The sequence below is a fragment of the Scyliorhinus torazame genome, chromosome 7, assembly GCF_047496885.1.
Source record: "Scyliorhinus torazame isolate Kashiwa2021f chromosome 7, sScyTor2.1, whole genome shotgun sequence".
In the NCBI taxonomy this organism is placed as follows: Eukaryota; Metazoa; Chordata; class Chondrichthyes; order Carcharhiniformes; family Scyliorhinidae; genus Scyliorhinus; species Scyliorhinus torazame.
In genome coordinates this window covers 35,657,446-35,680,463 of record NC_092713.1, presented here as the reverse complement: position 1 = coordinate 35,680,463, position 23,018 = coordinate 35,657,446, and the positions used below count along the sequence as shown (strand labels likewise).

Genomic DNA, 23,018 nt, shown 5'->3' with positions numbered 1-23,018 from the left:
GAGTGGCTTGCTCAAAAGTTTCAAAGGGCAGCTAAGAGTCAATCACCTCGCTGGGGTCTGGAGTCACATGAAGGCCAGACCCCGTAAGGACGGCAGATTTCCTTCTCTAAAGGAGTTTAGTGAACCAGGTGGATGGTCTACAGAATACCAACAAACCTCGACTCCCTGGCAAAGATTGTCACTGCTTGATCATATAGAGCAAGTGTGCCACGGGAGGATATTCAGCTCATTGAGTCCATGCTGGCTCTCCGTAGAGCAATCCAGTCGGTCCCATTCACCCGTTCTATCCCTGTATCTCTGAAGTTTATTTCCCTCAAGTGCCCATCCCATTTCCTTTTGACATCATTGATCATCTCTGCTTCCACCACCCTCAAAGGCAGCAAATCCCAAATCATTATCACCCACTCCTTAAAACATTCATCCTTACTTTCCCCCTGTATCTCTTTCCAAAAACTTATATATCTGTGTCCTGTGGCACTTGTGGCAGAGCAAGAGGAAGACGAAGGAGGAAATACACGGACAGTTTAAGAAGCAGAGCTGGTATAAAGATTTGAGAACAACACCAAGATGTTGGTTGATACCAAGGGCCATGGAGTTTGGAGAGCTGTGATCGACAACATCGTAAAACATGGCACCTGTAGAAGGAGCACTTGCACCATCAGCTACTGGGAACAGCTTTCCTTTGTCTGCTGTACACTTCCATCAAATATCTGCTCAACCTCCTCTGCTCCAAGGAGAACAACCCCTGCATCTCAAACCTAATTTTGTAGCTAAAATCCCTCATCCCTGGAACCATTCTGTTAAATCTTCCATACTGAAGGGCCCTCACATCCTTCCTGAAATGTGCGGATCAGAACTGGACCCAATGCTCTCGTTGTGGTCTAACCAGAGCTTTATAAAGCTTCAGCATTAATTCCCTACTTTTGGGAAGACAGATGACGGTGTCACTGATGGTTCAGATTTACTACCATCCTTTGAAACTTTATGAATTTATATTCCTTGTTAAAATTGTATTGCTAATGTCAGAATCACATCCAGACTTTTTTAAGTGTCTTTCTCATGTCTAGGTAGTAATATTCTCAGATCCCATCACCTTCCCACATTGACTGCTGCTGTACCCAAGTGGAAAGCCTTTACAATCCCACTCATTGTGCAATCCCCACTTGTAGCTATTACAGAAGTGAAGTACCTGGTTTAAAAATCGCAGCCACTTTTCCAGACAGCAGAGGCAGCACGCACAGCACTTAGCCAGACATCTGGCACAAGTACTTTCCTAAAAGAGAGCAAAACAGTCCATCAAATCCAAACATTCTGTCAAATCCAGTACATTTGCAGCCCAAATGTTACTCCTGCTCATTATTCTTTCAAACCTTTCTTTTATGTTTGTGATGGCAATACACCCAGGCCCCCCCTTTTTTTTTAAATTGAAAAACTAAAGATGCAGAGCCAAGGCCATAATTCAGGAAACCGCTGAGGCTCAAAATATTACAACAGAAAATGAATTATTACAGTGTTAGGATCTGCCAAGCGGGCGTTGGAGATACCTGAATAGAGATGCAGAGGTGCAAAACATAGGCAGCAAGCTCACAGGTAAAGTGGTCAAACGGAAAGTCATGCTGGTTAACGATGGGTTAGGCCAGAACTCGCCTAATGCTCGTCTGGTGAATTGGACATTCTGAATTCTCCCTCTGTGCACCCGAACAGGCGCCGGAGTGTGGCAACTAGGGGATTTTCACAGTAACTTCATTGCAGTGCTAATGTAAGCCTACTTGTGATACCAATAAAGATTATTATTATGATTTCTTGGCAGCTGCTTCCACAAGTTTTGAAAGCACCACATAAGGGCAAGTGAGTTATAACAGCGACAAGGATCTAACAAACTGGTCAGAACAGATCGCCAAAATAATACAGGAGAAGGATTAGTTTGGGAATAGCCACCTTGAGGATACCGGGAAGGGTATCATCAGCGAAAGGAAGGCAGCCTTGCATTTCTAAATAATCTTGCGCGACCACAGGCAGTCCCAAAGTGCTTTATAGCCAATGAAGTACTTTAGAAGTGTAGTTATTGTTGAAATGTAGGAAACACAGCAGCCAATTTGTGCACAGCAAGCTCCCACAGACAGCAGTATGATAATGACCTATAATTCTTTCTGTGACGTTGATTGCAGGATAAACATTGGCCGAGTTATTGGGGAGAACTTCCCCGATCTCCTTCAAAATATTGCCATGGCGTCCTTTACATCCACCCCAGTGGGGAACACCTGCCCTGGGTTTAACGTCTCTTCCGCCTCTGGCAGCAGAGCTCTCCGTCAGTACTGCAATGGAGTACCAGCCTTGACATTGTGCTCAAGCCCTGGAGAGGGACATGAACCCACAACCTTGTGTGGTGAGACAAGGTTGTTACCAATTGAGCCAAGAAAAAAAGACTTAGAACATAGAACATAACAGCGCAGTACAGGCCCTTCGGCCCTCGATGTTGCGCCGACCTGTGAAACCACTCTAAAGCCCATCTACACTATTCCCTTATCGTCCATATGTCTATCCAATGACCATTTGAATACCCTTAGTGTTGGCGAGTCCACTACTGTTGCAGGCAGGGCATTCCGCACCCTTACTACTCTCTGAGTAAAGACCTACCTCTGACATCTGTCTTATATCTATCTCCCCTCAATTTAAAGCTATGTCCCGTCGTGCTAGACATCACCATCCGAGGAAAAAGGCTCTCACTGTCCACCCTATCCAATCCTCTGATCATCTTGTATGCCTCAATTAAGTCACTTCTTAATCTTCTTCTCTCTAACGAAAACAGCCTCAAGTCCCTCAGCCTTTCCTCATAAGATCTTCCCTCCATACCAGGCAACATTCTGGTAAATCTCTTCTGCACCCTTTCCAATGCTTCCACATCCTTCCTATAATGAGGTGACCAGAATTGCACGCAATACTCCAAATGCGGCCGCACCAGAGTTTTGTACAGCTGCAACATGACCTCATGGCTCCGAAACTCAATCCCTCTACCAATAAAAGCTAACACACCGTACGCCTTCTTAACAACCCTCTCAACCTGAGTGGCAACTTTCAGGGATCTATGTACATGGACACCGAGATCTCTCTGCTCATCCACACTGCCAAGAATCTTACCATTAGCCCAGTACTCTGTCTTCCTGTTATACCTTCCAAAATGAATCACCTCACACTTTTCTGCATTAAACTCCATTTGCCACCTCTCAGCCCAGCGCTGCAGCTTATCTATGTCCCTCTGTAACTTGTAACATCCTTCCGCACTGTCCACAACTCCACCAACTTTAGTGTCATCTGCAAATTTACTCACCCATCCTTCTACGCCCTCCTCCAGGTCATTTATAAAAATGACAAACAGCAGTGGCCCCAAAGCAGATCCTTGTGGTACACCACTAGTAACTGGACTCCAGTCTGAACACTTCCCATCAACCACCACCCTTTGTCTTCTTCCAGCTAGCCAATTTCTGATCCAAACAGCTAAATCTCTCTGAATCCCATGCTTCCGTATTTTCTGCAGTAGCCTACCGTGGGGAACCTTATCAAACGCTTTACTGAAATCCATATACACCACATCAACTGCTTTACCCTCATCCACCTGTTTGGTCACCTTCTCAAAGAACTCAATAAGGTTCTTTGAGAAGGTGACCAAACAGGTGGATGAGGGTAAAGCAGTTGATGTGGTGTGTATGGATTTCAGTTGTGAGGCACGACCTACCCTTCACGAAACAGTGTTGACTATGTCTAATCAAATTATTCCTTTCCAGATGATTATACACCCTATCTCTTATAAACCTTTCCAAGATTTTGCCAAGACTTGTGTCTGTATCGCGCCTTTCACACCCAACAGACTCAAACCTTTGCAAAGAATCTTGCACAACCACAGGATGGCTCAAAGTGCTCAACAGCCAATGAATAGTAGTAACTAGGGTCATTAAACAAAGTTACAGTTGGATGACAAAAGAACAGTTATCCTTTTACATAGGTTAAAAGCTGCAACATCGGAAAGGAGAGTTTTAAAGGAAAACGTACAAACAAATACAAGAACATGTTCAACATTTTCAGTTTGATGGGGTATCGGCTGGAAGGGGAAGAAAACATCAGCAGCCACTTCTTTTCAAAAGAATTACTTTTATCCGCTCTAGTTGTGGATTAACAGAAATAATGCACAGAGCTACATCCAGGTGTCTGATCAAATCTGTTATGAAGCAGATATGACTAATCTGCAAGGAGGTCTTGTGGCATGGTGGGAACCATCCCTGCCCCTGAGTCAGAGGCTCCAGGTTTGAATCCCACCCCAGGACTGGATGGCTAAGGAAGATGTGTTCATAACAGAATCACAGAATTTACAGTGCAGAAGGAGGCTATTTGGCCCATCGAGTCTGTACCAGCCCTTGGAAAGAGCACCCTCCTAAGCCCACACCTCCACCCTATCCACATAATGCGGTCAAACAGGTTGAGCATCAACCTGCAAAAATCCTTCCAAACACTCTAATGGCTGGTGCTAAGGGCGGGAGAGATCCCTGGTCAACAATACTTGATGTGGAGTGGGACCCTTGAAGCTATAATCCCCTTGGTGACAGATTAGCGACCTGTTCCAGGAGTAAATAGCTATGGAAACAGACAAATAGGGTGCGATCTGGGGTGGCACAGTGGTTAGCACTGCTGCCTCACGGCGCCAAGGACCCGGATCAATCCTGGCCCCGGGTCACTGTCCGTGTGGAGTTTGCACATTCTCCCCGTGTCTGCGTGGGTCTCACCCCCACAACCCAAAGATGTGCAGGGGAGGTGGATTGGCCACACTAAATTGCCCCTTAATTCAGATAAAAAAAGAATTGGGTACACTAAATTTTAAATAAGTCATGAGTTACTTTAATCGCACAGATAGTTGGTCAGAAGAGGGTGAGCGGCATCTGGATCCGGGAAAAGTAGCAATGAATTCCTAAAGACCATCGCAGTTGGCTAAAATGACCGATTGGAGGAAGCCAGTTAGATAGCTCCTGGGACCACTGTGTGAGACTCAGAGTGCGCAACCCTTGCAATGAGCAGGTCTCAGCAGATTTGCAAAGTCAATCCATGAATTCTATGCTCCTATTCACCCCCACAGCCTGATGCTTGTATAAGGAGTGCGACAAAGGGGGCTGAACAACTGCTGAAGTGTAAGGTCACTGACCTGGGGATTGAAAAAAATTGAAGCCTTTTTCAAAAAAAAATAAGTCTGAGAAAAAATGTTTCCACCAAATTTTCAGCCTTTGTGGCAGCCAAGAATGAAAAGATTGAAAAGTCAAAATGGAAGCGTGACCGCAGTTGAACACTGCAGCCCGAACTCCGGGTTTGGGGTCTGTGGAAATGGATAAGCATACTGTATCCTGTGGATGTGACGAGGGCCATGTTTGACACTCCTTAGCAGACAGAAGTGCTCTGTACCTGGCAGGAGATGAAAGCCCAGTTCAATGCTGTCCGCAGGATGTATTTTGCAAGAGAAGGCGGCTACGTAATCTGGCATCCTACCCAACAGCACTAGGTGGACGGTCGAACATTTCCGACGGACAGCACCACTGTGTCAGCCCTGTCGGACCAAGAGCAAAAGCCCAGAATTTTCAGCGTCTTCTGTAATGAACAAACCTGTCTGTGCAGTCAGCAGTGAGGAGGCAGTTAGGGTGTAAAAGGTAGGACTGGGGCTGTGGACAAAAAACATCGGGTTGATTAACTGGATCTCTGGGATCAGATCGGCTGCTTGCTAACTCAAGGTAAACCAAGCAGCCTGAGAAATGGAGAAGTACAGTCAGTCCTCATGGTGACCACCAAAGCCAGCAAGTAAGCGGAAAAGGTAGGGATACCATTATCAACAGTTAAAAATTCTCGAGGGTTATTTAAGTGGTAGGAGGAAAAGAAATACCTTGAGGCAAGGGAGAGATACTTATACTCACAAGAGATCAAAGGGCAGGAAACTTAAAGGAACTGGAGCACTGGGGGTAATCATAAATATACAGAGAAGTTTGCAGGCAGAGGCTGTAATGAAGATTGTCAGTGAGAAATAGATGAGAGAGAAGAACTGGAGCAGGGAGGTGGCTCAGGAAATGTCACAATGTCACAAAGTGCCGAGGGGGCCTGGGGTGGGGGGGGGGGGGGGGGGGGGTCGTTTTTGTGGCCTATTTTAACTAACCTCATATTTGCCAATTTAAAAAAATGACTCAATAGCTTCGACCACATAAAACTGTCATGCGAGTGGCTAACATCTTCTGAAACCATCACCATCACATGCCAAAACTATAATGCTTTTCACAGCATCACATGGCAGACAAATGGAATGTGGAAAATTGGAATGATCTAAGTATATTTGCCTGGTTGTTAATGCGTCCACAGGATGAACTGTGTGTGTGTGTGCGTGTGTGTGTGTGCGTGGGTTGGCGGACAATGAAGAATTAACCAATCACATTCTGTGTTGTTGCTGCAAGTCTGGGGAACTCGTTTTCAAAACTGTAAAGTATCAGAAAAGGAAAACAAGAGAAAATGATGCAAACTGGCAATGGAATCCTGACCGACGAACTGCTTTTCTTAAATATAAGTTCAGAGTACCCAATTGTTTTTTTTTCCCAATCCACATACCCTGCACATCTTTGGGTTGTGGGGGGTGAGACCCACGCGCAGACACGGAGAGAATGTGCAAACTCCACACGGACAGCGACCAGGGCCCGGGATCGAACCCGGGTCCTCAGCGGCGTGAGGCAGCAGTGCTAACCACTGCGTTGCCGTGCCGCCCTCCAACTACGTTGTTACACGTGATTGTACATAATTTAAATCAGAACACACTCAGCCATGGTCTCACATCGACAGCAATTACAATCTCCCCCCCAGAGATATCCTGCACATTCACTCCTCTACTGCTGTCTGTAGGAGCGGTCCCATCCGATCCAAGATTCATTTCACTTTCAGAATATTCCTCCCTTACTGTAAAGATGTGAGAGAGGGCATTCTGAAACCCATCTCAGCGTACTAGTCAGATGCAGAAACAGTCCACAAGATGATCAGCAGCCATCAGTCCCTCAGCTTTAATAGTCGGCAATCAATAACTGATCTCACAGACATATTCAATTACTGGAACAGGAATGGATTGGATAAAAAGGCATTCTGAATCAAAGACAACATAACCTATTATTAAGCAGCTGAATTTAACTGGATCCAACGTGGTTTTATACATGGCTCACACGAACCTTGTAAATTGCACTTCAATAAAATACATTACTGTTTGTCACGGGTTAGAAAACTTTTACTTTAAACAGGAGTTTTCTCGAAAAACATCAGAAGGACTCGAAACGAATCCCAGCCCTGTTCCTTATCTTACCTTTCCTTTCAGAATACTGTGAACGTACAGAAGAACGATCCGTGGAATCCTGACAAATGTAATTATAAACGAGCCCTTAACAACCGTTCCCAGATGGTAATTAAAGAGCTTCGAAACAGAGGAGAGGATTGGGTAGCTGGGCGGATTATTTTTGTCCCTGAGGAAAGAATTCAGTGATTATGTTATAAGACTGAGCTCCCCAGCAATAAAAGGTGCTTAAGACAGGAAAGCATGAGCATTGCTACTTCACCAGAGTGTTCAAACATACCCAGTGTGGTACTGAGCCAGACAATCCCAACCGGTTCAATTGCTGCTGTGTTCGGTGGGAAGTTGCTTTAGTGGGTGCCGGAGTTGTGGGAGGGGGAAGAGAGGGAGAATTGCTAGTTTACCGGGGGGGGGGGGCTAGCTGCCGCAGCACTGGGGATGTACTGAGGCTGTACAAGCAGGAGCTGCTCGGGGATGACCCATCAGACCAGGAGCTTGCCCCAACAGGAGCCAGCTGGTGAGGATGGACAGCTGGCCGCCCAACAGGCCGAGGAGGAGGCGGGAAGGAGGCGCCACATTAGGCCTGGTGTACCGACAGCTTCTGTCGCTGAGGATCTGCCAGACCGGACGTGTTGTCGTTGCATCCGGCTGAGCAGGGAGACTGTACGGCATATCTGCAGCGTCATGGCGCACCTGGAACCGCGAGGATATGGGGGAGATCATCCGCTCCCGGTGGCCATCAAGGTAAGGGTCACCCTGAACCTTTACGCCACGGGATCCTTCCAGGCAGCGGGGTTCACCACCATCGCTGGGCTGCTCCAGGTCCAGGGGGTGATCGATGGAATACATGTCCCCCTACGAGCACCAGCTCATGACAGGCCGGTCTTCACAAACTGAAAGGGAATCTACTCAATGAACGTGCAGCTGGTGTGTGACCATGAGCTGCACATCAAGCACGTCTGTGCCCGATACCTGGGATAGTGTGCACGATGCCTTCATCCTGGCACACTCGATGGTTCCTGCCATCTTCGAGGTGCACCCCCAGGTGAGGGGTTGGCTCCTGGGCGACAGGGGTTATCAGCTGTGGTCGTGGCTGATGACGCCTATCTGGAGACCACAGACCCGCTACAACAACGTCCATGCAGCGACCAGGGACATGGTTGAGTGGCATCCTGAAGATGTGGCCTGCTACGTCCTCCACAACATTGCGCAGCAGAAGGCAACGTCATGCTGGAGGAGGGGGTTGAAAGCCAGGCCTCGTCCGACGAGGAGGATGCGGGGGAGGGACAGGATGGGCTTTAAGACGAAGATGAGGAGGAATTATTGGTCTTTAGGGATTCTCTTCCGCAGAGAGCAGCGGAGCCTGTATCATTGAATATATTCACGGCCGAGTTAGAGAGAATTTTGATTGAGTAGGGAGCCAAAGGGTTCTTGGGGGGGTGGGGGGGGGGGGGGGTCAAGTTCACACCGCCGTCAGGTCAGTCATGATTTTATTGAATGGCGGACCGGGTTCAACAGGCCAAATGGCCTACTCCTGCTCCCATTTCAGGCGGGCCTTGCTAGCAAACTCCTACCTGTTGAAGTAACAGCACACCACAGCACCAGCGATTGTCATTTGCTGACAGGCCACAAGAAATTCGCTGGTCCAGATCAGTCCAATCACATGGTACCACCACATGTACCGTATTCCAGACAGTGGTCTGTACTCAACCAGATTGTCCGCCGTCACATAGGCATTACCTGGAAGGAAGATTAAAAAGAAAGGGGAACGTGAAATACGGGAACAGCAACGTCCGGAGAACACAGCCCGCTGACCGTCACATTTCCTCCCTCCCGATGGAAATCCCAGGTGAGGAAATCTCATTTTTCCTTCAAACCGAGGACGGGTCTGCATTTGCACGTTGAGAGTTGGCAAATGTAAAACAAAACATTCAAGTTTAAAAAGTAACATCTCAGCTGAATTGTAAAGTAGTCTACACATCTATTCCGAACCATCAAAAACAATACACCACTGTAGTTACTGGGCAGTACATTCAGCGATTAAAATGTCCATGCACTGGAATCCCAGAGGGACCATTGCACACCTCCTTCAACAGCCTGAAGGAGGGCTGTGTGGATGGGTTGCAAACAAAAAATCCATATGAAGTATTTTGGGGAAGGCAGTGGCTCGGTGGTATTGTGGTCGCTGGGCTAGTAATCCAGACAACCAGGATCATGCTCTGGGTATCCGGGTCCGAATCCCAGATGGTGAAATTTGAATTGAATAAAAATTCGGATTTAAAAGTCTAATGCTGCCTATTGTCGATTGTCGTAAAAACCCATCTGCTTCATGAAATCTGCCGTCCTTACCCGGTCAGGCCTACATGTGACTCCGGACTCACAGCAATAAACTGCCCTCTGAAATGGCCTAGCAAGCCACTCAGTTCAAAGGCAATTAGGGATGGGCAATAAATGCTGGCCCAGCCTGAGATGCCCACCTCCCATGAATGAATTAAAAAAAAAATAATTCATACCAATATCCAGATGATATCGATTTCATTTGTGGGAGGGAGATTTGGTTGGGGGGGGGGGGGGGGGGGGGGGGGGGGGGAGGTGAGGTGATGGTAGCGTCTGCAGGAAATGTTGACTGTCCTTTGCATAAGCCTTATTGAAGACAGAAGATTGTTCTAACGATCGGAAACCCCCTCAGCGTGGAGCTTACCTGTCGTCCGATTTGGCAGAATTTGATTCTCCACATTTGCACAACGAAACGGCAAAAGCAGTTCAGGCAACGGGGAGAGAGAGAGAGAGAGGGCGAAGGAAAAGATCGCAAAATGTAGGAAATAAAAACAGAAAGTGCTGAGCGCTGGCAGCGTTTGTGTGAGAGAAACAGAGTTAACGTTTCGAGGTCAATGTGACTCTTGGAAAATGGCTGGTCCTAGTCTTGCAATGCCTTTTAATATGGAACTCACGTAGGAACCAGTCCCAGTGATTTCCCAAGTTTAATTGGTTTTCGTTTTCCTTCTGGGGGCGATACAGAGGAGAAGGGGAAAGAGAGGAGGGAGCAATACAGGAGAGGAAGGAGCGAGGAGGAGGGAGCGAGGGAGGGGAGGAGAGAAGCACAAAATGGTACTTTATTTATGTTCATGCACAATCCCATTGCAAATTAGCTAGTTAATTAATAACTAGTGGATAATGTATAAAATTACCGGCAATAATTATACTTCAACACATCATGGTCATTTTTCTGATCTGCTGAAATCTCAGTGGCCGTGTCTGTTAAAAATCAACACGTGCAGCTTTTGACAGGTAGTACATAGACGCCATCTTGTGGTCTATATGAATTGAGGCAGGCAAGTTGATGCTCTGCTAAATGCTTGAGCAAGGCAAGATTGAGAGAAAGGAATACCACCAAGCCAAGCCAATACATAAAAGAAAACAGATCAAATATTGATTTTAAAACTAGAAAATGTTATACGTCAATGGGCTGTGTTTACCCTCAAGGCTGACATGTAAGCTGGATGACAATATTAACACGATTTGGATGAAAATGTCGAGCTTTAATACAGAAAATCAAGCCGTACAATAATAAAACAAAATGGCCAAATCCCCATGGGAATGTGCTCTTTCTTTTCCTCTTCCGTGTACATCAGATTGCCTTCTTTATTTAAGTTCATGTTTACAGGATGTGGGCTTCGCTGGCTCGGCCAGTATTTGTTGCCCAACCCTGATTGCCCTTGAGAAGATGGTGGTGAGCTTCCTTCTTGAACCGCTGCAGCTTATGTGGTGTAGGCACACTCACTGTGCTGTTAGGGAGGCTGTTCCAGGATTTTGACCCAGCGACAGTGAAGGAACAGCGCTATATTCCCAAGTCCGGATGGCGAGAGACTTGGAGGGGAGCCTTCAGGTGGTGGAGTTCCCGTATGTCTGTTGCCCTGGGTAGTGGCAAACGTCTTGTGTTATTGGAGCTGCAGTCATCCAGGAAATTGGGGAGTATTCCATTCAACTCCTGGCTTGCGCCTTGTAGATGATGGACAGGCTTTGGGAGGAGTCAGGAGGTAAGTTACTTGGCTCAGGAGTCCTAGCCTCTGACCTGCTCTTGTAGACACAGTGTTAATATGGCTAGTCCAGTTTAGTTTCTATTCAATGAAAGCCCCAAGATGTTGATAGTGGGGGATTCAGTGATGGTAATGCCATTGCATGTCCAGGGGCGAGGGTCTTGTATTATTTAAAAATGCTAAAAAATAACCAAGATGAATATCTGTAAACGGCTTCCTTGCACCAAAATGAACTCTCGAACAAACATAGATATCCAAAGAATGAAATGTCATAAGGCAAGAAACAAAAAGTTTTGGCAAAAGGCTACCCCAGACACAAGCATTGGAATTGCAACAAACATACTGAGCAAACATTTCACAGTGTTGTTCTACCTCCAGCCATTGGGGTTTATTTTATCCCCAAATATTAGTATCAATCCTGAAGCATAAAGTCGGCTGTTTTGAGATGCTCCGCTCTTTGGCGAGCGGGGCATCTCAAAGCAAGCAAGAACAGAGCTAGTGGTACCTCGAGACTGGCTTAGGTGTGCAATTGGATCAGGGGCCTGGGCTGGGGGCTGCAAGGTCAGATCAGATGGCTGCATCAGAATGGGGTCATGCGCTGGGGACGGTTAGCCTGGACTAGGCGATAAAGACCGCGACCCTGGATCAGGTATCTCTGCATCAGGAAGGGGGAAGAGGGTGGAAGTCAGAGACTGGGGCAGGATTGGTGGGGAGGGCCCACCTTAGACAGTGGAGTTTGCGTGGTTGACCCCATAGTTGACAGCACTGGGGCTGTGGAAAACATATGAAGCTCAGTTGCGATATGTTTGGTTTTGCAGTAACGGGCTGGATGGGCGGGGTGCGGGGGGGGGGGCTATTTAACATGGCTGGCAGAGCCATAACCGGTATCGGGGCAGATTGCAGAGACTGTGCAGAAGGAAAGGATCTTGCAGCATTCAAATCTCTGGACCCAAAAGCTGTGTTTTGTAGGTTATGATGTGGAGATGCCGGCGTTGGACTGGGGTGAGCACAGTACGAAGTCTTACAACACCAGGTTAAAGTCCAACAGGTTTGTTTCGATGTCACTAGCTTTCGGAGCGCTGCTCCTTCCTCAGGTTTTGTAGGTTAGGTGGCGTTACGGGATAGGGCGGGGAATTGGACACAGGTAAGGTGCTCTTTCAGAGGGTCGGTGCAGACTTGATGGGCCAGGCCTTACAGGCTGGGCCTCTGTTGGAGCAAAATGGCTGAGGGGTGACCTAATTGAGGTGTTGAACATTCTGAATGGTTTTGATAGAGTGGATACAGGGAGATTGTTTCCTCTTGTGGGGAAAAGCTCATCTAGAGGCCATCAATATAAAATAGTCACCAGAAAATACAATTGGAATTGGAATTTACCCCAGAGAGTGGAACTCACTGCCACAGGGAAGCTAATAGTATGGGTGTATTTAAGGAGAAATTAGACAAGCTGCCAAGAGAGAAGGGAATAGAGGGTTACAATGGCAGACTTAGATGAGGAAAGATGGGAGGAGGTTCAAGTGGAGCTTTAACGCTAGATTGGACCAGATGGGCCAAGTGGCCTGTTTCTGTGCCATGTACCTTTTGCCATCCCACATAATCAATCATAGAATCCTAGAATTTACAGTGCATAAGAATGAAACTTAAGAAATTCTATTTTTTATTTGAAGTACCCAAGTCTTTTTTCCCAATTAAGGGGCAATAGCGTGGAACATCTTTGGGTTGTGGGGGTGAGACCCACACAGACACGGGGAGAATGTGCAAACTCCACACGGACAGTGACCCGGGGCCGGGATCGAACCTCGGCAGCAGTGCTAGCCACCGTGCCACCCGCAACTTAAGCAATTCTAACGCGTCTCCTCATAGATACTGGCCGGAATTCTCCGGCCATTTGCTGACAGCATGATTCGCTGGTGCCGCCGCCGCACATGCCCCCCCCTCCCCCGGATTTCCTGGCGGCATGGGAGGCTTCAATGGGTATTCCGAGAATTCCGCCGGCAGCAAACGGCATGCCGTCTCCCGCCGCCGAGAAACATGCGGCTGAGTGGCCGGGGAATCCCGCCCACTACTTTGCAACATTAGCTGTCCACATCTATTAGTCTGCATTGTGCTAGGATATCCCAGTATCAGATCAACAAACACTCTCTCATTTCAGGACGTGATCATAGCGGACAAGAGGAAGTTGCCGCTGTCTCAGCTACAACTTGTCTGCCCGTTCTTTACACTGATAATATGTTTGAAAAGTGGGACAAGAGAAAATGTCCCGCTGCCCAGTATATTCTTCAACTTCATGAGTCCCAAATGCATCCTAATGGATTTCTTTAAATTAAGCTAATTCATGGATCTAGATCAGATTTGCTCAGAGAGGGTGAGTGAGATGAAGGTTAAATCTATTCCAAACCCAAAGGGCGGCACAGTGAATAGACTCGGACTATTTTCATTAGAACGACAAAGGTTGAGGGGTGACCTGATAGAGGTCTACAAGATTATGAGGGGCATGGATAGAGTGGATGGGCATGGATAGAGTGGATGGGCATGGATAGAGTGGATGGGCATGGATAGAGTGGATGGGCAGGCACTCTTTCCCAGAGTGGAGGGGTCAATCACCAGGATTGAGCGAGGCAGGTGTTTTAGACAGAGGGTGGTGAGTGCCTGGAACGCGTTGCCAGGGGAGGTTGTGGAAGTAGATACATTAACGGCGTTCAAAAGCCATCTTGACAAACACATGGATAGGATGGGTATAGAGGGGCAGCATGGTGGCGCAGTGGTTAGCACTGCTGCCTCACGGCGCCGAGGTCCCAACTTCGATCCTGGCCCTGGGTCACTGTCCGTGTGGAGTTTGCACATTCTCCCCGTGTTTGCGTGGGTTTCGCCCTCACGACCCAAAGATGATGTGGAGATGCTGGTGCTGGACTAGGGTGAGCTCAGTAAGAAGTCTTACAACACCAGGTTAAAGTCCAACAGGATTATTTCAAACCTGTTTGAAATAGCCTCAAAATAAGGGGAAGTAGATTTAGGACTGAGTTTAGGAGGAACTTCTTCACTCAAAGGGTTGTGAATCTATGGAATTCCTTGCCCAGTGAAGCAGTAGAGGCTCCTTCATTAAATGTTTTTAAGATAAAGATAGATAGTATTTTGAAGAATAAAGGGATTAAGGGTTATGGTGTTCGGGCCGGAAAGTGGAGCTGAGTCCACAAAAGATCAGCCATGATCTCATTGAATGGCGGAGCAGGCTCGAGGGGCCAGATGGCCTACTCCTGCTCCTAGTTCTTATGTTCTTATGTTCTTATTTCAAATCACTAGCTTTCGGAGCGCAGCTCCTTCCTCAGGTGAAGGCAGGAGGAAGGAGCAGTACTCCGAAATCTAGTGATTTGAAACAAACCTGTTGGACTTTAACCTGGTGTTGTAAGACTTCTTACTGAACCCAAAGATGTGCAGAGTAGGTGGATTGGCCACACTAAATTGCCCCTTAATTGGAGAAAAAGAATCGGATAATCTAAATTTATAAAAAAAGGAAGGGTATAGAGGGATATAGCACAGGGAAGCACTGAGTGTTTTGGCAAAGGTTGGTATTGTGGCCGGTACGGGCTTGGAGGGCCGAAGGGTCTGTTCCTGTGCTGTATTGTTCTTTGAGGCAGTAAATAAGGTATTGAGAAAGCAGTGGTCGGAAAGTCGGGATACAATTGTAGGTTGAAGAAGCCTCCACCATTCCTCAAAGTGCTTCCCACTTTAGTGCTGTCGACCTGTAAAATCGAGCCTCGAGGTGCTCTCCGTATTCTAAAACATTCTGAAAGCCCAGTTATATTACCACTGGTCCCACATAGGAAAACAATTCGTCCGACTCGCTGGAAATTTCACACTGCTCTTTAACATTCTCGGAAAACACTTCTTCAAGCTCACTTGGATATTTTGGGTTGATTTGCCAGACTCAAATGGTTTTAGTACCAACGCACAGGTATCAGTGCTACAGTCACTCACCTGCAGTACCCAGACTGAGAAGTACGGCCACCCAGTAGATCCAGAATAAAGTGAGAATGATGAAGGTCCACACTGGTTGGAAAAGTAAGAGAGGAACGTTGCTGAATAGGTTACTGGTGATCCGAAACAGCTGAATGGTCAGACCGATCCTTTTCCACATCACCAAGGTCAAGGCGATAAGGATTACCTGCGGGGACAATAAACCGGTCAGGAAAAGAACTCGAAAAAAGCCTGCAAAAGCAAAATGCGGAGGACGCTGGGAATCTGAAATAAAGGGAGAAAACGCTGGAAATACTCAGCGGGTCTGACAGCAGCGGTGGAGGGAGAACAGAGTTAATGTTTCAGGCTGCTAGTCCTTCATCAGAATTGAGGGAAGTTAGAAATGTAATGGGTCAGGGTCTCCCAAAGTTTCTCTTGGTAGAGAATTCTAGAACCGGGGACATAGATTCAATATAAGTGGCAGAAAGTGCAGAGGGGACGTGAGGAGGAATTTTTTTACGCAGAGGGTAGTGGGAATCTGGAATTCGCTGCCCGAGTTAGTGGTGGAGGCAGAGACCCTAAACTCTTTTTAAAATCTGCTCTAAGCTACAGGGCTGTGGACGGGGTGCAGGAAGCTGGGATTGGAAAGGGCACCTAGGGGTCCTCGGGCTGGCATGGGCAAGATGGGCTGAACTTTTCTCTGACTCTATGGCCCCTTATCGTTAACCCCTGGAAGGAGGACCCACTTTCGGAATGGGTAATAATTTTAACATTATCTTTTTATATTAAACTTAAGCCTTACCTTTTGTCCTTTTTGTCTCTCTCACATTCACATAAACATGACTCTCTCACATCCCCCTCTCTCACACATACTCAACCCCCACTCTCACACACACTCACTCTCCTCTCTCATACACACACTCACTCTCCTCTCTCACACACACTCACCCTCCTCTCTCACACACACTCACTCTCCTCTCTCACACACACTCACCCTCCTCTCTCACACACACTCACCCTCCTCTCTCACACACACTCACCCTCCTCTCTCACACACACTCACCCTCCTCTCTCACACACACTCACCCCCTCACACACACTCACCCCCTTCACACACACTCACCCCCTTCACACACACTCACCCCCTTCTCACACACACTCACTCCCTCCCACACATACACTCACCCCTCCCACACATACACTCACCCCTCCCACACATACACTCACCCCTCCCACACATACACTCACCCCTCCCACACACACTCCTATCACACACATACACTTGCCCCTCTCACACACACACCCCTCTCTCTCTCTCACACACACCCTCTCTCACACACACACACACACCCTCTCACACACACACCCCTCTCTCTCACACACCCCTCTCTCACACACACCCCTCTCTCTCACACACCCCTCTCTCTCATACACCCCTCTCTCTCATACACCCCTCTCTCACACACCCCTCTCTCACACACCCCTCTCTCACACACCCCTCTCTCACACACCCCTCTCTCACACACCCCTCTCTCACACACACCCCTCTCTCACACACACCCCTCTCTCTCACACACACACACCCACCCCTCTCTCACACACTCAACCCCCTCACACACACACACTCACCCCCTCACACACACACACTCACCCCCTCACACACACACACTCAACCCCTCACACACACACTCACCCCCCTCACATGCACACTCACCCCCCTCATACACGCACTCACCCCCCTCACACACGCACTCACCCCCCTCACACACGCACTCACCCCCCTCACACACGCACTCACCCCCCTCTCACACGCACTCACCCCCATCTCACACACACACTCACCCCTCTCTCCCACACACACTCACCCCCTCACACACACTCACCCCCTCACACACTCACCCCCTCACACACATACTCACCCCTCCCACACACTCCTCTCACACACATACACTTGCCCCTCTCACACACACACCCTCCTCTCTCACACACACTCACCTCCTCTCTCACACACACTCACCTCCTCTCTCACACACTCACCCACTCACCCTCCTCTCTCACACACTCACCCTCTCTCACACACACTCACCCTCCTCTCTCACACACACTCACCCTCCACTCTCACACACACTCATCCTCCTCTCTCACATACACTCACCCTCCTCTCTCATACACACTCACCCCCTCACACACACTCACCCCCTTCACACACACTCACCCCCTTCACACACATACTCACTCCCCTCACACACACTCACCCCCTCCCACACATACATTCACCCCTCCCACACATACACTCACCCCTCCCACACATACACTCACCCCTCCCACACACACTCCTATCACACACATACACTTGCCCCTCTCACACACACACCCCTCTCTCTCTCTCACACACACCCTCTCACACACACACACACACACACTCACACCCCTCTCTCTCACACACCCCTCTCTCTCACACACCCCTCTCTCTCACACACCCCTCTCTCACACACCCCTCTCTCTCACACACCCCTCTCTCTCACACACCCCTCTCTCTCACACACCCCTCTCTCTCACACACCCCTCTCTCTCACACACCCCTCTCTCTCTCACACACCCCTCTCTCACACACCCCTCTCTCACACACACCCCTCTCTCACACACACCCCTCTCTCACACACACCCCTCTCTCACACACACACACACCCACCCCTCTCTCACACACTCAACCCCCTCACACACACACACTCACACACTCACCCCCTCACACACACACACTCAACCCCTCACACGCACACTCACCCCCCTCACACGCGCACTCACCCCCCTCACACACGCACTCACCCCCCTCACACACGCACTCACCCCCCTCACACACGCACTCACCCCCCTCACACACGCACTCACCCCCCTCACACACACACTCACCCCCCTCACACACACACTCACCCCCCTCTCACACACACTCACCCCCTCTCACACACACACTCACCCCTCTCTCACACACACACTCACCCCCTCACACACACTCACCCCCTCACACACACTCACCCCCTCACACACACTCACCCCCTCCCACACATACTCACCCCTCCCACACACTCCTCTCACACATACACTTGCCCCTCTCACACACACACCCTCCTCTCTCACACACACTCACCTCCTCTCTCACACACACTCACCTCCTCTCTCACACACTCACCCACTCACCCTCCTCTCTCACACACTCACCCTCTCTCACACACACTCACCCTCCTCTCTCACACACACTCACCCTCCACTCTCACACACACTCACCCTCCACTCTCACACACACTCACCCCCTCACACACACTCACTCCCCTCACACACACTCACCCCCTCCCACACACACTCCTCTCACACACATACACTTGCCCCTCTCACACACACACACCCTCCTCTCACACATACTCACCCTCCTCTCTCACACACTCACCCACTCACCCTCCTCTCTCACACACTCACCCTCCTCTCTCACACACACTCACCCTCCTCTCTCACACACACTCACCCTCTCTCTCTCACACACTCATCCTCCTCTCTCACACACACTCACCCTCCTCTCTCACACACACACCCTCCTCTCTCATACACACTCACCCCCTCACACACACTCACCCCCTTCACACACACACTCACTCCCCTCACACACACTCACCCCCTCCCACACATACACTCACCCCTCCCGCACATACACTCACCCCTCCCACACATACACTCACCCCTCCCACACATACACTCACCCCTCCCACACATACACTCACCCCTCCCACACATACACTCACCCCTCCCACACACACTCCTCTCCCACACATACACTTGCCCCTCTCACACACACCCCCCTCTCTCTCTCTCACACACACGCCCTCTCTCACACACCCTCTCACACACACACACACCCTCTCACACACACACCCCTCTCTCTCACACCCCTCTCTCTCACACACCCCTCTCTCTCACACACACACACACACCCACCCCTCTCTCACACACACACCCACCCCTCTCTCACACACTCGCCCCCCTCACACACACACACTCGCCCCCCTCACACACACACACTCGCCCCCCCTCACGCACACACACTCACCCCCCTCACACACACACACTCACCCCCTCACACACACACACTCGCCCCCCTCACACACACACACTCGCCCCCCTCACGCACACACACTCACCCCCCTCACACACACACACTCACCCCCCTCACACACACACTCACCCCCCTCTCACACACACACTCACCCCTCTCTCACACGCACACTCACCCCCTCACACACTCACCCCCCTCACACACACACACTCACCCTTCTTTCACACACACACTCACACCCTTCTTTCACACACACACTCACACCCTTCTTTCACACACACACACACCACAGGGACAATTATCATTTGAGGAATAATTCACCTGGAAAGCTTTCCACTACATCTTCAAGTTGTGATATGGGATTTTATTTACATGTACCTGGCAAGGCAGATGAAGGTCTGAATAACAACTATTCTGAAGGATTGCACCTCAAGAATATGTAGAACACCTACGGTATCAGCCTAGACTATAAAGTCAATGATTTCCTAGAGTGGGGTTTGAACCCATGACCTTCTGTCTCAGTGTTGAGAATCCTGCAACAGCACCTTCTTGTGGTCATTTGTGTATTGATGCATGCAAGTCAAACTGGATTAAACTAGTTCAGTTGGGTGGTAGATCAATGTGTGTGTTCTACGTCTTTCTGTCCTGCAAAGATATCACAAGTACTATCATTGAGCCAAGTATAAAATGGAAATTACTTTAAAAGCAGAATTGAACCCAGCCATCCATTTTGCCTATTTGTTAAAATAAATCGTAGTACAGCCACTTTAATAAAACGCCAAAATGATTCCATGTGCAATAGTGTCGTTATTTTTATAAGTACAGTTTACATTGACAAACAGAACTTCCTGGAAACAAAATACAGGGGACAGAGGTTATTATTCAATAAACTGATGTTGTTTATACTGAATAATATATAAGATCAGCCAACCCCCCCTCATGTTCAGTGACTTAATGTTCTATTTTTCATTAAAAAACAAATGAGAGGGGCAGCACGGTGGCACAGTGGTTAGCACTGCTGCCTCACGTTGCCGAGGTCCCAGGTTCGATCCCGGCCCCGGGTCACCATCTGTGTGGAGTTTGCACATTCTCCCCATGTCTCCATGGCTCTCACCCCCACAATCCGAAGATGTGTCGGGTAGGTGGATCGGCCACGCTAAATTGCCCCTTAATTGGAAAAAAAAAACACTAATAAAAAAATTTAAACTTCCAATTGTAGTGACAAAATTTGATTTTAGCGTTAGTCAGAGTTTTTACTCGGGGGAGGGGAGTTAGGAAACACTCGAGATTGGAGTTTGCAAAAACCCGATGCAGAATTTGCATTTCTTTAGTCCCCGTTTTTCCACACGTGTTCATGACTGGAGCATAAATGGTAACATCTGTACAGGGGTGAATCCCAGTCCGTTCAATTCAGATTTCAACCAGTGCTGTACTTTTACCACAGCACACATTACAATATGTTAAAAGTCCAGATGTGAAATGTTGCAACTGAAGTAAAATGAACAATTGTGGACTGGATCTGGGCAGGGAATTTGCCTGGAGCCTGTCTGACGGATGCGACTTTTCTACAACTCTTCGGGCTGTTAAATGCACCATTTCAACTCATTCAGAGTCCAGAAGGGTTTCTATTTTAAGCATCTTACCGATATGATGGTCGCAGTAATAGCAAATCCCAGGAGTGCTTTTGTGTTTTCCTTCTCCGTTTCCAAGACTATGTTGGGATCATTCATGTTGTCATAGTACAGCCACCACAGAACACCCGACACAACTAGACAAACAAGATTCATCACAGGAAAATGAAAAGAACTCTCGAGAGAACAGAATATCTTCGTTGCTGTGAAGAGCTCTTATTTACTCAATATATGCTGCGATTTGAGATCCAGAACTTTTTGAATATATATGTGTGTGTGTATCTCTCTGTATATGTATGTGTGTGTATATGCGTGTTGTGTCTGTGTGCATGTGTTGTATGCACGTGTATGTGTCTGTATATGTGGATGGAATGTCAGGTCACAGCTATACAAAGGTAGCCCAGGTGTAGGACATTGTCAACCCATAGTACACGTATTGGGGCCACTGACTGAAATAGAAGTGTCAAACAACATTATTAGAATGATCTAGCCTTGGCCAGCAGCTGGCCAGAATCTGATCAACCTAGCATTTGGAGCTGCCATCTTGCCTGGCACAGCATAGGTGGAGTATGTGTTAGAATTGAAATTCAAAAGGATATTATCTTTTGGGACTGTATTTTTAAATGTGGGTATTTTTTAAATGTAGGATTGGAAATGTACTGTTCCAGAAAGTTCTCCTGCACACACTGCAGGAATTTCTACCCTTCTGTGGCCCATACTCTATCCTTTTCCCAGTCTACCTTAGGGTAATTGAAATCTCCAAATATCATGACCCTACATGTCCGGCAGAGTTTCGTAATCTACCTACAAATGCTCTCTTCTACTTCATCCCCACTGTTTGGAGGACTGTAATAAATACCAAACAAGGTCACTGCTTCCTTCCAGTTTCTCACCTCCAATATAGATTCTAATTCAGGAACTGCATCTCATTCAAGGGCTATGATACTATCTTTGACCAAGACTGCTACACCTCCTTCCTTTTTACCCATCCTGTTTCCAGTAAAAAGCTTAAAACCCGGGACGTTAAGTATCCAGTCTCGTTCTGGCTTGAGCCACGTTTCTGTCAATGCTACAATGTCATATCCCCCAGAGCAATTTCTGCTTCCAGATCCCCAATTTTGTTCACTATACTTTGTGAATTTACATACGTACAATTTAACCCTACCCTTTTTCTTGCCCTTTGGGAGGCGAACATTTCTTTGTTCATAAGACCACAAGACACAGGAGCAGAATTCGGCCACTCGGTCTATCGAGTCTGCTCCGCCATCCAATCATGGCTGATATTTTTCTCATCCCCATTCTCCTGCCTTCTCCCCATAACCCCTGATCCCCTTATTAACCAAGAACCTATCTATTTCAGTCTTAAGGACACTCCCGCTTATGGGCTGGTTTAGCTCAGTGGGCTAGACAGCTGGTTTGTAATGCAGAGCAAGGCCAGCAGCGCTGGTTCAATTCCCGTACCAGCTTACCCGAACAGGCGCCGGAATGTGGCGACTCGGGGCTTTTCACAGGAACTTCATACTTGTGACAATAAAACATTATTATTATTACTCAGTAATTTGGCCTCAACAGCCTTCTGCGGCAATGAGTTCCACACATTAACCGCCCTCTGGTTGAAGAAAATCCTCCTAATCTCTGTTCTAAAGGATCGTCCCTTTAGTCTGAGATTATGTCCTCTGCTTCTAGTTTTTCCTACAAGTGGAAACATCCTCTCCACGTCCACTCTATCCAGGCCTCGCAGTTTCCTGTAAGTTTTAATAAGATCCCCCCCTCATCCTTCTAACTCCAACGAGTACAGACCCAGAGTCCTCAACCGTTCCTCATACACAAGCTCTTCATTCCAAGGATAATTCTTGTGAACCTCCTCTGGTCCCTTTCCAAGGCGAGCACATCCTTCCTTAGATACGGGGCCCAAAACTGCTCACAATACTCCAAATGGGGTCTGACCAGAG

At 48.2% G+C, this 23,018-nt stretch overlaps 1 protein-coding gene across 3 annotated transcripts in view; it reads right to left on the bottom strand.

Moving 5' to 3' along the window:
- LOC140426141 (choline transporter-like protein 3) overlaps nt 1–23,018 on the bottom strand; it is a 117,427-nt gene that overhangs the window by 20,557 nt on the left and 73,852 nt on the right. For all 3 annotated transcript variants that reach the window (XM_072510545.1, XM_072510546.1, XM_072510547.1), the window contains exons 8-12: nt 21,079–21,203; nt 15,355–15,541; nt 8,920–9,085; nt 7,361–7,517; nt 1,190–1,273 (exon numbers count right to left, since the gene is read on the bottom strand). In XM_072510545.1, the coding sequence (XP_072366646.1) occupies nt 1,190–1,273; nt 7,361–7,517; nt 8,920–9,085; nt 15,355–15,541; nt 21,079–21,203 (719 nt within the window). The remainder of the gene's footprint in view (nt 1–1,189; nt 1,274–7,360; nt 7,518–8,919; nt 9,086–15,354; nt 15,542–21,078; nt 21,204–23,018) is intronic.